Source organism: Oncorhynchus nerka, linkage group LG11, assembly GCF_034236695.1.
Source record: "Oncorhynchus nerka isolate Pitt River linkage group LG11, Oner_Uvic_2.0, whole genome shotgun sequence".
Taxonomy (NCBI): domain Eukaryota; kingdom Metazoa; phylum Chordata; class Actinopteri; order Salmoniformes; family Salmonidae; genus Oncorhynchus; species Oncorhynchus nerka.
In genome coordinates, this window is record NC_088406.1 from 62,369,162 (window position 1) to 62,385,909 (window position 16,748).

At 39.3% G+C, this 16,748-nt stretch overlaps 1 protein-coding gene across 1 annotated transcript; it reads left to right on the forward strand.

Moving 5' to 3' along the window:
* LOC115137701 (butyrophilin subfamily 3 member A1-like) lies at window positions 1-15,599 on the forward strand. The gene is made up of 12 exons (XM_029674029.2): window positions 1-183; window positions 5,580-5,642; window positions 5,802-6,149; window positions 6,741-6,902; window positions 7,092-7,223; window positions 8,058-8,153; window positions 8,929-8,973; window positions 9,085-9,114; window positions 9,219-9,239; window positions 9,522-9,575; window positions 9,748-9,789; window positions 12,714-15,599. The coding sequence occupies exons 1-12, from the start codon at window positions 174-176 to the stop codon at window positions 13,205-13,207; spliced, it is 1,497 nt and encodes a 498-aa protein (XP_029529889.1). The 5' UTR covers window positions 1-173; the 3' UTR covers window positions 13,208-15,599.
* Window positions 15,600-16,748: the final 1,149 nt, after the last annotated feature.

The window sequence follows — 16,748 nt, forward strand, 5'->3', positions numbered from 1 at the left end:
ATAAACTGTTCTATCTTCATTCTCTCCTACAGAGCAGAACACAAAATACGGTGTGATATGCTAGCTGGTCATGAATCTATAGGAATATCAGTGCATTCCAAAGCCACAGAGGTTTGACGTCGCAACACCTGGAAATGTATGTTACTACAACGACTTGAAATTGAAGAAGAGTGATGTGTTCAGGTAGAAATGAATTTCACCATATAGCAACTGCCTTTGATTGAAGCATGTTGTATCTTCTGTACTTCACCATCCTTTTCCTCCTCTCCTCCCCTTGGCTTAATGTTATTTACAAAGACATGTATGTATTTGATATTCTATTGATTGACTTAGTGAGTTATTTGAATATTTAAAAAAAAAAAAGAGGCTGAACTTCCTACTGTGGAATAAGAATCATTTTTATGGAGGTTTAATCAGCATTTACTTGAGCATTCATCCAAGCAGGATCAGTCAAGGCTAGATGTATTTTTCTGCAATATCTTTCATTGTGTACTTTTTTAAATGTCCCTTCACAGGGTACAGTAGCAGTAGTACAATTTAATGACACTGTCACAAGTGCTGAACTGAAGGTGCAAAGTTCAGCATCACATGTGATCTACAGTTGAAGTCGGACGTTTTACATACACTTAGGTTGGAGTCATTAAAACTAGTTTCTCAACCGCTCCACAAATGTCTTGTTAACAAACTATAGTTTTGGCAAGTCGGTTAGGACATCTATTCTGTGCATGACACATGTCTTTTTCCAACAATTGTTTACAGACAGATTATTTAACTTATAATTCACTGTATTACAATTCCAGTGGGTCAGAAGTTTACATACACTAAGTTGACTGTGCCTTTAAACAGCTTGGAAAATTTCAGAAAATGATGTCATGGCTTTAGAAGCATCTGATAGGCTAATTGACGTCATTCGAGTCAATTGGAGGTGTACCTGTGGATGTATTTCAAGGCCTACATTGAAACTCAGTGCCTCTTTGCTTGACGTCAATGGAAAATCTAAATAAATCAGCCAAGACCTCAGACAAAATATTGCAGACCTCCACAAGTCTGGTTCATCCTTGGGAGCATTTTCCAAATGCCTGAAGGTACCACGTTCATCTGCACAAACAATAGTATGCAAGTATAAACACCATGGGACCATGCAGCCGTCATACCCCTCTGGAAGGAGAGACGTTCTGTCTCCTAGAGATGATCGTGCTTTGGTGCTTAAAGTGCAATTAAATCCCAGAACAACAGCAAAGGACTTTGTGAAGATTCTGGAGGATACAGGTACAAAAGTATCTATATCCACAGTAAAACAAGTCCTATATCGACAACTTGAAAGGTCGCTCAGCAAGGAAGAAGCCACTGCTCCAAAACCGTCATAAAAAAGCCAGACTACGGTTTGCAACTGCACATGGGGACAAAGATTGTACTTTTTGGAGAAATGCCTCTGGTCTGATGAAACAAAAATAGAACTGTTTGGCCATAATGACTATCGTTATGTTTGGAGGAAAAAGGGGGAGGCTTGCAAGCCGATGAACACCATCCCAACCGTGAAGCACTGGGGTGGCAGCATCATGTTGTGGGAGTGCTTTGCTACAGGAGGGATTGGTGCACTTCACAAAATAGATGGCTACATGAGGGAGGAAAATTATGTGGATATATTGAAGCAACATCTCAAGACATCAGTCAGGAAGTTAAAGCTTGGTTGCAAATGGGTCTTCCAAATGTACAATGACCCCAAGCATACTTCCAAAGTTGTGGCAAAATGGCTTAAGGACAACAAAGTCAAGGTATTGGAGTGGCCATCAGAAAGCCCTGACCTCAAATCCTATACATAATTTGTTGGCAGAACTGGAAAAGCGTGTGCGAGCAAGGAGGTCCACGAACCTGACTCAGTTACTCCAGCTCTGTCAGGAGGAATGGGCCGAAATTCATCCAACTTATTGTGGGAAGCTTGTGGAAGGCTACCTGAAACGTTTGACCCAAGTTAAACCATTTAAAGGCAATGCTACCAAATACTAATTGAGTGTATGTAAACTTCTGACCCACTGGGAATGTGATGAAAGAAATAAAAGCTGAAATAAATCATTCTCTCTACTATTATTCTGACATTGTCACGATCATCGTATGGAATGGACCAAGGCGCAGCGTGGTATGGGTACATTCTCTTTTAATGAATGAACACTGAACAAAAAAACAAAATCAACAAATAAACCATTAAGCTATAAAAAAATAGTGCTGACAGGCAACTAAACATAGACAAGATCCCACACCAGAAAGTGGGAACAAGGCCTGCCTAAATATGATCCCCAATCATCGACAACGATAAACAGCTGTCTCTGATTGGGAACCATATCAGGCCAACATAGACATACAAAAAGCCTAGACATACAAAAAACTAGAGTACCCACCCTAGTCACACCCTGACCTAACCAAAATATATAGAAAACAGAAATATCTAAGGTCAGGCAGGGCGTGACAGACATCTCACATTCTTAAAATAAGGTGGTGATCCTAACTGACCTAAAACAGGGAATTAATACTAGGATTAAATGTCAGGAATTGTAAAAAACTGAGTTTAAATGTAGTTAGCTAAGGTGAATGTAAACTTCCGACTTCAACTGTACGGTATTAACGGTATGTTAATTGTTGTCTTTGCTGTACATTGGCTGGATGAATATGATGTTTTGGCTGAACCAACAGTTTTCATTTTGAGACACAATGTGGATAGGAATGTATCCCCAATTTACCAGTCACATACTTTCAGGGTGCAACAAATCAAATTGTAATGGTCACATACACATATTTAGCATATGTTGTTGCGGGTGTAGCGAAATGCTTGTGTTTCTAGCTCCAACAGTGCAGTAGTATCTAAATATTCACAACAATATACGGTACCAGTCAAAAGTTTGGGCAGGTTTCTCTTTGTTTTTTTCCTCAATTTTCTACATTGTATAATAATAGTGAATACATAAAAACTATGAAATAACACATATGGATTCATGTAGTAACCAAAAAAGTGTTAAACAAATCAAATATATATTTGAGATTCTTCAAAGTAGCCTCCTTTTGCCTGACAGTTTTGCACAATCTTGGCATTCTCTCAGCCAGCTTCATGAGATAGTCACCTGGAATGCATTTAAATTAACATGTGTGCCTTGTTAAAAGTTAATTTGTGGAATTGTGATATACAGAATATAGCCCTATTTGGTAAAAGAACATGTCCATATTATGGAAAGAACAGGAACATTTCAATGGAACATTTCAAGAACTTTGAAGTGCAGTCACAAAAACTATGATGAAACTGGCAGGGGTTAAGTTCATTAGAGTTACCAGCCTCAGAAATTGCAGCCCAAATAAATGCTTCAGAGTTCAAGTAACAGACACATCTCAACATCAACTGTTCAGAGGAGACTGAGTGAATCAGGCCTTCATGGTCAAATTGCTCCAAAGAAACCACTACTAAAGTACACCAATAAGAAGAAGAGACATACTTGGGCCTAGAAACACGGGAAATGGACATAAGGTCCATTTGGTCTGATGAGTCCAAATTTGAGATTTGAAATTTGAGATTTCTGGTTCCAACCACCGTGTCTTTGTGAGATGCAGAGTAGGTGAATGGATGAACTCTGCATGTTTGGTTCCCACTGTGAAGCATGGAGGAGGAGGTGTGATGGTGTGGGGGAGCTTTGCTGGTGGCACTGTCAGTGATTTATTTCAAATTCAAGACACACTTAACCAGCATGGCTACCACAGCATTCTGCAGCAATTCACTATCCCACCTGGTTTGCGCTTACTGGGATTATTATTAGTTTTTTAACAGGACAATGACCTAACACACCTCCAGGCTGTGTAAGGGCTATTTTACCAAGAAGGAGAGTGATGAGTGCTTCATCAGATGACCTGGCCTCCACAATCACCCGACCTCAACCCAATTGAGATGGTTTGGGATGAGTTGGACCGCAGAGTGAAGGAAAAGCAGCAAACAAGTTCTCAACATATGTGGGAACTCCTTCAAGACTGTTGGAAAAGCATTCCAGGTGAAGCTGGTTGAGAAAATTCTGAGTGTGCAAAGCTGTCATCAAGGCAAATGCTGGCTACTTGTAAGAATATAAAAATGCATATTTTGATTTGTTTAACACATTTTTTGATTACTACATGATTCAATATGTGTTATTTCATAGTTTTTATGTATTCACTATTATGATACAATGTAGAAAATAGTAAAAATAAAGAAAAACCCTGGAATGAGTAGGCGTGTCCAAACTTTTGACTGGTACTTTACATAAAAGTAAAATAATATATAAAATATAAATGTGGCATTGACTAAAATACAGAAGAATAGAATAGAGTATATACATATGAGATGAGTAAAGCAGTATGTAAACATTATTTAAACATTGTTAAAGTGACTAGTTTTCCATTATTAAAGTGGCCAGTGATTTCAAGTCTATGGATATAGGGCAGCAGCCTCTTAAGGTGCAGGGTTGTGTAACCGGATGGAAGCCGGCTAGTGATGGCTATTTAACAGTCTGATGGCTTTGAGATAGAAGCTGTTTTTCAGTCTCTCTGTCCAAGCTTTGATGCACCTGTCCTGACCTCGCCTTCTGGATGATAGGGGGGTGAACAGGCCATGGCTCAGGTGGTTGATGTCCTTGATTTGATCTTTTTGGTCTTTTTGTGACATCTGGTGCTGTAGGTGTCCTGGAGGGCAGGTAGTTTGCCCCTGTTTTGTTGACGTTGAGTGAGAGGTTATTTTCCTGGCACCACTCTCCCAGGGCCCTCACCTCCTCCCTGTAGTCTCATCATTGTTGGTAATCAGGCCTATTACTGTTGTGTCATCTGCAAACTTGATGATTGAGTTGGAGGCGAGCATGGCCATGCAGTCATGGGTGAAAAAAAGAGTACAGGAGAGGGCTGAGCACCCACCCTTGTGAGACACCTGTGTTGAGCATCAGCAAAGTTTTGTTTCCTACCTTCACCATCTGGGGGGCGGCCCGTCAGGAAAGCCAGGATGCAGTTGCACAGGGCGGGGTTCAAACCCAGGGCCCCGAGCTTAATGATGAGGTTGGAGAGTACTGTGGTGTTGAATTCTGAGCTATAGTCAATGAACATCATTCTTACATAGGTATTCCTCTTGTCCAGATGGGATAGGGCAGTGTGCAGTGCGATGGCAATTGAATCGTCTGTAGATCTATTGGGGCGGTAAGCAAATTGAAGTGGTTCTAGGGTGTCCGGTAAGGTTGAGGTGATATGATCCTTAACTATCCTCTCAAAGCACTTCATGATGACAGAAGTGAGTGCTAAGGGGCAATAGTTATTTAGTTCAGTTACCTTTGCTTTCTTGGGTACAGGAACAATGGTGGACATCTTGAAGCAAGTGGGGACAGCAGACTGGGATAGAGAGAGATTGAATATGTCGGTAAACTCTCCAGCCAGTTGGTCTGCGCATGCTCTGAGGACGCGGCTAGGGATGCCGTCTGGGCCAGCAGATAGAAATTCCATGAATAGAGAGGACATGATTTCTTACTCCACTCCTTACTCCAGCATACCCTGTTATGATTATAATGTCATCACACTGATCTTCAACACAGGTTTGTCTTTGAGGGTGATGATACTGGCAGCTCTCACCGTTCCCATCATAGTCCAAAGTCCTGGTGAGCATATGCTATTAGTTTTCTGCAAAATATCCTATTTTTTCTACATAACTGTCTCAACTTCATAAATAGAAAAATATTATCCTTCAATTTCCTTGAGTAAGAAAATTAGTCTCTCTCTCTCTCTCTCGCTCACACTCTCTCTCTCTCTTACCCCAGAAATCTTCACCTTGTCGGTCCCACACGGTCCAATCACGACCTGGTTGAACTCCTCCGTTTCTTTATCTTGTGAACTTTCACCTCTCTTCAATGCGGAGCCATTGGAGGTGCGCTGGTACAGGGCCAAAGACTTTGACTCAACTGCCTTGTTGTACAAAGATCGCAAGATCCACGAGGCCCCTGTGGACCCCCGGTACAGGGGCAGGGTGTCTCTAACTGGGGGGCTGGAGAGAGGGAGCGTGTCCCTGACACTGGAGAGGGTCACACTGGTAGACAGGGGGGAGTATGTGTGCTATGTTAGCAGTGAACAGTGGTATGAAAAGGCCATTGTACTCCTCACAGTGAATGGTAAGTAATTGGGGACAGTCCTACTTAATGGATAGTTCACCCAAATTACAGATTGGTTTCCTTCACTTGCATTGGTTAATAGGCCATAATTGCTAAAGAGTTTGCATTTGGTGACAGTGGCCAGGTATACAAAACCAAAGCATGGATTGCTGTCTTAGTTTGTCCATAGACAGATTTCAGGGTAAGGGAACCAATGTGTAATTTTGTAATTTGGGTGAACTACCACTTCAACACGGGATGACATTTTTGATCTGTCCACAAAACTAAAACTTTCCCCAAAATACTGTAATACCAGGGTTTGGGTCAATTCCAATTCATTTCCAGAAAGTAAACCTAAGTCCAATTCCAAATGTTCCTAATTGAAAATCATTGGAGAGAATAGGAATGTCACTGTACTTCCTGAATTGACTGAAATGCCAATGCAATTCACTCAATCCTGCGTAATACTCACAATATTGTAGCAGAAATGATCTTGTGTCTTTTTTTAAAATGGTAATTCACAGGAAAATGTGATGCATGAGATACAGTAGTCTATTCCAATCATCTATGATCATAGCTTGTCCTCACCCTCCCCTTTTATCTGTCCATTAGTAACAGGTAGTGAACCAGTTCTCTCTGTAGCTAAAGCAAGAGGAGGCGGAGGTCAGGTGAACGTCACCTGTTCATCAGAGGGCTGGTCACCACAACCTAAACTCACCTGGAGAAACAAAGAGGGGACAGAGATCAGATATGAACAAGTACTCAACACCACTGGTAATTACTTGTAGAATCACTACACATGCCAAATCAGTCTGAAGAAGGCTGTGTGTGTGTGTGTGTGTGTGTGTGTGTGTGTGTGTGTGTGTGTGTGTGTGTGTGTGTGTGTGTGTCTGTATCTGATCATGTGTATCTTTCCCATATAATAAATGGCTGTGGGTATACCTGCCTCTCTTTCTGTTTCAGATCCTCAGGGCTTGGTGAGTGTCAGTAGCTGGCTGCTGTATTCTCCATCAGACTCAGATTGGCTCTCCTGTACAGTCTCTCTGTCTGGGGAGAGGCGAGAGAGCAGAGTCATGCCAAGAGCTCCAATGGAAGGTGAATGTCTCAGCAAAGGTTATCAATACCTTAACATTTAATATCTCAATATTGAACTCTTTCAGTCGGTTCACTCATGTAAATTCAAGTTCAAATGTACTTTTACCTTGGCTGGCTGACGGAGTCGGTGCTTTTCCAGATGAACTTGTACCAACATGGCAGTATGCAAATCAAAATGTATGAAATGATAAAGGGTAAGACAGACAAGGGTTAAACAATGAAAATCTGTGTTTAATGAAAGATGTACAACATTTCAACTCTACAAGGGTCTTCGTCAGTGTAACGGGTTTTCTTTAGGTGAAGTAGAGGAGGACCAAAATGCAATGACTAACACCTGCCTCTGATTGAGAACCATATCAGGCCAGACATAGAAATAGACAAACAAGACATCCAACATAGAATGCCCACTCAGATAACACCCTGACCAACCAAAACATAGAAACATACAAAGCAAACTATGGTCAGGGTGTGACAGTCAGGACAGGTATAACACCGTTGCAATAGGGTTTCTGAAGTCATTATTACAAATACTGCTTAGATAGTCTGTTTTTTGGACTTCTTCCTAATGTAATCCTTCCCACCTGAACACTTAAAATATTAAAGCTGATATACCCCCTAAAAAAAAATTTTTTTTAAGTACAAACGTTTTCACCCCCCTCAGACATTACAGTGTATTTTTTGTAGATGGTAACATTTACAAATGTTTATTTGTATTACTTTTTTTTTTTTTACAATTAAATCAAATGTTGAATAAAAAGTGTAAGGGTGTAAATACTTATGCAAGGCGCTGAATGTTCTCTTAAAGTAGAAGTGGTTTATCCATCCTTTCTACAGGACATTGGAGCCTTGGTGCCTTCATGACATTACTGTTCATCAATCTACTAGTAATCTTCACTCTAATTGGACTCTACGTCTGGAACAAAAAAACAGGTATATTAACAAGATGGTATTATTTCATTCCATGGCAGACTTCAACTTCAAAACCATGCCATTGAGCTACACAATCTCTGTCATCAGATTGATTTGGGCATGAAATTGAAAGAATCCAGCTAACTTTAGCCATCACTAGCTAACAAACAAGTGCAATGTACTTTTTTTTTTAAAGTCTAATGATCTTATATTAACATCAAAACAATATAGTTGATTTCAGTTGATTTGGCCATTAAAAAATATTTCACAATTGCCCTTTCACATCCATTGATTGTTAGCTAGCGGTGGATAAAGTTAGCTGAAATTTGTAGTGGCTGTTTACCGAAAACTGAACTATGGAATACAGTTTCTCCAGGCACACAGACAATTTTCAGGTTGATGAACCATCTCACATCAAGCTGGAAAATCCAGAGCTTCCCCAATGCCAATATTCAAAATTAGGGACTAGGCCTGGGCATATTTCCGAGTACACGTGTAAGGAGACATTTTGTACTCCCAATATTTAACGGTGTGCACAACTGATTTGTTTAAATGAATTCAAGTCATGAAAATTCCAGCTGTGATACTAATTAGTGATCGGAGAACTCAAAAACATAACGTGTGAATGATAGTATTTGCGCTTGGCATTTAGGCTCTGCTTTTCAGGGTGCTTTCATCCACAAGTGTTGCATTTAAACCTTTCAAATACTATTGTAGGGACCAAGCATTCACTACCCATCTCTATTGTATTCTTTTGGTTTTATTTGACAGTATCTCCTTTTTCCCCTTCTCACAGGGTTCATCAGGTTGTCAACGTCAGAGAAAAATGACAATGCAGAGGGTACTGTGTGTTGTCTATCCGTGTAATGATGGTTATGTCTAACACTGGAAACATGAGAACACTGTTTTATTACGTACAATATCTTGATATTCGCGTGTCATTGGATTTCAGGTGAAACCGAGTCTAATGAGAGGCCAGCAGGTATGAATTCATTATTCCTCCAAGTCTATTTGTTGTATTTCTACACATCATAATAACAGAACTTTCAAATCTTTTTATGTTTGTTGACGGTCACCATTAAATAGAAGAGGCAAATCTTCTTGAAGGTAAGTAGAGTTGAAATGCATTCATATTAAACCTTGAAAGGGGGCAGCAGGGTAGCATCGTGGTTAGAGCGTTGGGCTAGTAACCGAAAGGTTGCAAGTTCAAATCCTCGAGCTGACAATGTACAAACTTGTCATTCTGCCCCTGAACAAGGCAGTTAACCCACTGTTCCTAGGCTGTCATTGAAAATAAGAATTTGTTCTTAACTGACTAGTAAAATAAAATAAATACTACATTTGCAGTAAATACATTTTATTAAACATCTGTTTCATTTTGGATGGAAGGTGTAAAGAAAACTGATATGGAAAAAGCAACACAGACAGAATTTTTCCTGAAAGGTAATTTTTATTTTTTTACAAAATGTGTTTTTCTCTCTTCTTTTGAAAATGTATTAATCAAACATACATGCAAAATCATTCACAGTTTTTTAGTATCATTAATTGAACAACACTCAGGAATAAAATAATGGTACATCCCAATAAAGTCCAAAATATGTTTCACTCTGGGCAGAAAGTGCTACGCAAACTGCACTGAGAGAATCATTCCCAAAAGGTAAATGGAAAATCTTTACAAACCTTAAATTAATGAATGTAGTATTATTTATATACTTATAATGATGTAATATTGTGATGATGTTGATGTTAATTGTATTTATTTAGCAGAAACTCTTATCCAGAGCGACTTACAATTAGTGCATTCATCTTAAGATAGCTAGGTGAGACAACAACATAGTACAATCATATCAAGTCCATTTTCCCTCAAAGTCTTTATTAGCTAAATCAGAGGTATTCGGAAATAACAAGTCTTTCACCTTATATACACAGTCATTCAGGTTTGTTTCTTTGTTACTTTGGTTTTAGAAGTGAGGAGACATAAATACTCATTCCTTTATTCCACATTTTGTTGTGTTACAGCATGAATTTAAAATGGATTACATATATGTTTTTCTTACCCATCTACACACATTACCCCATTATGACAAAGTGAAAACCTGTTTTCAAATGTCTTTGCAAATGTATTGAAAATGAAATACAAAAATATGTCATTTAGTACATACACTACATGATCAAAAGTATGTGGACACCAACTCGTCAAACACCTCAATCCAAACACATGGGCATTATAATGGAGTTGGTCCACCCCTTTGCTGCTATAACAGCCTCCACTCTTCTGGGAAGGATTTCCACTAGATATTGGAACATTGCTGTGGCGGCCTATTTCCTTTTAGCAACATTTGTGAGGTCGGGCACTGATGTTGGACAATTAGGCCTTGCTCGCATTCGGAATTCCAATTAATCCCAAAGGTGTTCAATGGGGTTGAGGTCAGAGCTCTGTGCAAGCCAGTCAAGTTCTTCCACACCGATCTCGACAAACCTTTTCTGTATAGACATCGCTTTGTGAACTGGGACATTGTCATGCTGAAACAGGAAAGAGCCTTCCCCAAACTGTTGCCACAAAATTAGAAGCACAGAATCGTCTAGAATGTCATTGTATATTGAAGCGTTTAGTTTACCCTTCACTGGATCTAAGCGGCCTAGCCCGAACCATGAAAATCAGCCACAGACCATTATTCCTCCTCCACCAAACTACAGTTGGCAATATGCATTGGGAAAGGTAGCGTTGTCATGGCATCCGCCAAACACAGATTTGTCCGTCGGACTGCCAGATGGTGAAGCGTGATTCATCACTCCAGAGAATTAATTTCCACAGCTCTAGAGTCCAATTGGCTGTGAGCTTTACACCACTCCAGCCGACGCTTGGCATTGCGCGTGGTGATCTTAGCCTTCATTTCACGCTTCAGCACTCGGCTGTCCTTTTCTGTGAGCTTGTGTGGCCTACCACTTCGCGGCTGAGCCGGTGTTGCTCCTAGTCACTTCACAGTAACAGCACTTGCAGTTGACAAGGGCAGCTCTCGTAGGGCAGAAATTGTACAAACTGACTTGTTGGAAAGGTGGCATCCTACAACGGTGCCACGTTGAAAGTGACTGAGCTCGTCACCATGGCCATTCTACTACCAGTGTTTGTCTATGGATATTGCATGGCTGTGTGCTCGATTTTATACACCTGTCAACAACGAACATGGCTGAAATAGCTGAATCCACTCATTTGAAGGGGTGTCTACCTACTTTTATATATATAGTGTAAGTATTCACAGCCCTGAGTCAACACATGTTAGAATCACCTTTGGCAGCGATTACAGTTGTAAGTCTTACTGGGTAAGTCTCTAAGAGCTTTGCACATCTGGATTGTACAATATTTTCACATTACTCTCTTCAAAATTCTTCAACCTCTGTCAAATGTGTTGTTGTTCCTTGCTAGACAACCATTGTCAAGTCTTGCCATCGGTTTTCAGGCAGATTTAAGTCAAAACCACTTACTCGGCCAGTCACTGTCTTCTTGGTAAGCAACTCCAGTGTAGATTTGGCCTTGTGTTTTAGCTTATTGTCCTGCTGAAAGGTGAATTCATCTCCCAGTGTCTGGTGGAAAGCAGACCCAGGTTTTCCTCTAGGATTTTTCTTGTGCTTAGCTCCATTCTGTTTCTTTTTTATCCTGAAAAATCCCAGTCCTTAATGATTACGACAGTCCCTATAACATGATGCATCGACCACTATGCTTGAAAATATGAAGTGGTACTCAGCAAATGTATTGGATTTGTCTCAAATCTAACACTTTGTATTAATGAAAAAAAAAGTGAATTGCTTTGTCTTATTCTTTTTGCAGTATTACTTCAGTGCATTGTTGCAAACATGATGGATGTTTTGGAATATTTTATATTGTGTACAGGTTTCACTCTGTCAATCCGGTTAGTATTGTGGAGTAACTATAATGTTGTTGCTCCATCCCCAGTTTTCTCCTATCACAGCCATTAAACTTTAACTGCTTTAAAGTAACCATGGGCCTCATGGTGACATCCATGAGCTGTTTCCTTCCTCCTAGGAAACTGAGTTAGGAAGGACGCCTGTACAGGTGAATGGGAAAGCCGCCGTGGTCTTTGTGGTTGAATCTGTGTGTGAAATCCACTGCTTGACTGAGGGACCTTACAGATAATTGTGTGTGTGTGGGGTACAGAGATGAGGTAGTCATTAAAAAATCCATGCAACTTATGTGACTTGTTAAGCAAATGTTTACTCCTGAACTTTATTCAGGCTTTGCCATATAACAAAGGGGTTGAATACTCATTGACTCAAGACAGATCAGCTTTTCATTTAAAAAATCAATTGTAAACATGTCAAAAAAACATAATTCTACTGCGACATTATGGGGTGTTGTGTGTAAACTAGTGACAAAACATTTAAATTGAATCTATTTGACATAGGCTGTAACACATGTGGAAAAAGTCATGGGGTGTGAACACTTTCTGAAGGCACTGCATATAGTGTTAGCATACTACACATAGCAGGTGTAGTAATATAACACAATCCAATGAGTAACCATGTATGTGAATGTATGAATTAAATCCTGTTCTCTTCTCTTAGTGGACATCACATTGGACCCACTGACTGCTCACTCTTCGCAATTTGTGTCTTGCAGTAAAAAGATGGTTCATTGTAAAAAAGAAAGAGATCAAGCTTCCACAACTCACTTTGTCCTTAGTGAGAACAAATTCAGCTCAGGACAGATATACTGGGAAGTGGTGGTGGATTCAAAGTGTAAACAGCCATGGTATGTTGGGGTAACCACCATTAACAAGGCTATTGTCCCCTTAAACCCTGGGAATGGTTTCTGGGTGCTTCGCTATAAAAAGGGAAACGGTTATTGTGTCTCTACAGACCCTCCAACACAATTCTCTGGAAATGAAAACCTGGAAACACTAGGAGTGTTCTTAGATTGTGACAGACAGAGTCTTTCCTTTTATGATGCTGATTCAGGAGTACATCTGTACAGTTTTGCTGACGTGTCATCTTGCTCTAACACATTCTTTGCTGCATTTAGCCCTGGATTCGACCAAGTTCCCTTCACAATTAAATGATTGTAGATGACAAAGGTGCAAACTTCCCACAATAATAATCATGTTGGACATGTTGGACATGAATAAAAAATCCAAATCCAATTTTATTTGTTACGTGTCGAACACAACAGGTGTGGACTTTACCATGATTTTTTTTACTCATGAGCCCTTTGCCAACAAAGCAGAGTTAAAAAGAAAACAATTAGCAAAGAAAATAATGAAATATTTACATAGTAAAACAACAATAATGAGACTATATACAAGAAGTACCGGTATCGAGTCAATGTGCAGGAGTTTAGGTAATTGAGGTAATACAGTGTACATGTATATATGTAATACAGTGTACATGTATATATGTACATGTAGGCCGGGGTAAAAATTACTAGGCAATCAGGATAAATGAACATAGTAGCAGCAGTATATTTGATACCTCTCAAGCTTAGCCTTTTGTTAACAACACTGTCATCTCAGATTTTCAAAATATGCTTCTCAACCATAGCAAAACAAGCATTTGTGTAACAGTATTGATAGCTAGCATAGCATTTAGCGTTAGCATTCAGCAGGCAACATTTTCACAAAAAACAGAAAAGCATTCAAATAACATCATTTACATTTGAAGAACTTCGGATGTTTTCAATGGGGAGACTCTCAGTTAGATAGCAAATGTTCAGTTTTTCCTGAAAGATTATTTGTTTAGGAGAAATCGCTCCGTTTTGTTCATCACGTTTAGCTACGAAAAAAACCTGTATCCAGGAGTGTAATCCTATTCGCAAGCTCATTAGCATAACACAACGTTAACTATTCATGAAAATCGCAAATGAAATGAAATCAATATGCTAGCTCTCAAGCTTAGCCTTTTGTTAACAACACTGTCATCTCAGATTTTCAAAATATGCTTCTCAACCATAGCAAAACAAGCATTTGTGTAACAGTATTGATACCTAGCGTAGCATTTAGCGTAGCATTTAGCGTTAGCATTCAGCAGGCAACATTTTCACAAAAACCAGAAAAGCATTCCAAAAAAATTATTTACCTTTGAAGAACTTCGGATGTTTTCAATGAGGAGACTCTCAGTTAGATAGCAAATGTTCAGTTTGTCCCAAAATATTCTTTGTATAGGAGAAATTGCTCCGTTTGGAACATCACGTTTGGCTACCAAAAAAAAACGAAAATTCAGTCATCAAAACGCCAAACTTTTTTCCAAATTAACTCCATAATATCGACTGAAACATGGCAAACGTTGTTTAGAATCAATCCTCAAGGTGTTTTTCACTTATCTCTTCGATGATATATCGTTCGTGGAAGTGTGCTTTCCCCTCTGAATCCCTTGGGAAAATGCCTGCAGCTGAAGATTACGCACCAATTTAGACAAAGGACACCGGGCGGACACCTGGTAAATGTAGTCTCTTATGGCCAATCTTCCAATGATATGCCTACAAACACGTCACAATGCTGCAGACATCTTGGGGAAACGACAGAAAGGGCAGGCTCATTCCTGGCACATTCACAGCCATATAAGGAGACAATGGAAAACAGAGCCTCAAAAATTCTGCTCATTTCCTGTTTGAAGTTTCATCTTGGTTTCGCCTGTAGCATCAGTTCTGTGGCACTCACAGATAATATCTTTGCAGTTTTGGAAACGTCAGAGTGTTTTCTTTCCAAAGCTGTCAATTATATTCATAGTCGAGCATTTTTTTGTGACAAAATATTGCGCTTAAAACGGGTACGTTTTTTTAATCCAATAATGAAATAGCGCCCCCATAGGTTGAAGAGGTTAAAGCTCTCGTGAAGGCCGTGAGGCCGATACGTAAAGCTTATTAAAGACCAGTGATACTAGCTAGAGCAGTGTGCGGGTCTTTCTTTTTCTTCTCTACTTGTTTGTATTGACATAGTGTTCTTATTCTGTTTTTTCACTTTATTTTTTATTGAACATTTCATAAATATTGTGCTGTTTGAAAGGAGAGCTTGTAAATAAGCATTCTGTTGTGCTGTGTACATTACGCTGTATCGTGTGCACATTAAAAAATTTACTTTGATATGATTTGATTTCACAACAATGTATAGTGTTCTACATGCAGTAAGATTATTGATGTAAAATAAAGTGTCTGTCTACAAAATTATTCAATTCTGAATGGTTGACATTGTGTACATAAAACATTCGTTAAACATCCTGATATTGCATACAGTAATGACTTTATAAAAACCACAGTGCTGTTGCCATAGTCTACAGGTACACATTGACTTTGAAGATACTGCAAATTGTGGACATAATTTTACAGGTCAGCTGACACAACAAACTTTGAAAAAATCCAGAGCAACACCTCAACTCATTAGTCTATTGTTTGATGATGGCCAAACAGCTTTAAAACATTTGTTATATACTTGTTTCCTTGTGAATGATTAAATAAGCATAACAAAACTTGTATCTATTTTTTGGGTGTGTACACTACAGCAGAGTTAGGTAACCATGACCCTGGTGTCCTGAAATTACTAGTATTAGTATTTTCCCATTACTAATTTTGTGTGAGAAATATCCTGATATTGTCTTCATTCTAACATTTGGTGCAATGCTAAACGGGTCCCTACTACCCCCTAAGGTCGATGTCCGCGCCCCCGTGAGAATCTAATTAGCATAATTTTAAAAATCCCCATAAAAATCTGTTAGTTTAAAACTTCTTAGGGCTAGGCCCCCTTTTTTTCTCAATTTCCACCTGAATGACGTGCCCAAAGTAAACCGCCTGTTGCTCAGGCCCTGAAGCTAGGATATGCATATAATTGGTACCATTGGAAAGAAAACATTTTGAAGCTTGTAGAAATGTTAAAACGATGTAGGAGAATATAACACAACAGATATGGTAGGAGAAAATCCAAAGAAAAACCAACCAGAGTTTTTTGTTGTTGTTGAGAGAGACCATCCTCTTAGAATGGCAAGTATAAGGTCATACTGACAATTAACTCCCTGAATGCAATTCCTATGGCTTCCACAGGGTGTCAACAGTCTATATTCAAGGTTTCAGGCTTGTAACTTCCAAAACAAATTATACATATCTGTTTTAGTACAGGGACACAGTCTTGGAAATTCGTGTTTGCTGGCGCCATGAAGACAGGACTCACCTGCTAAAATCATACTTCTTTCCGTAAGAAATATTATAATTTGATTACATGTTGTTGAGAGAGACCATCCTCTTAGAATGGCAAGTATAAGGTCATACTGACAATTAACTCCCTGAATGCAATTCCTATGGCTTCCACAGGGTGTCAACAGTCTATATTCAAGGTTTCAGGCTTGTAACTTCCAAAACAAATTATACATATCTGTTTTAGTACAGGGACACAGTCTTGGAAATTCGTGTTTGCTGGCGCCATGAAGACAGGACGCACCTGCTAAAATCATACTTCTTTCCGTAAGAAATATTATAATTTGATTACATTTTAGGGTATCTGAGGAGTTTATAGAAATGTATTTTGACTTGTTGAAACAAAGTTTAGGGGTAGATTTCGCATTCCTTTCTCCGCATGTTGAACGAGTGGATTACTCAAATCGATGGCGCCAACTAAACAG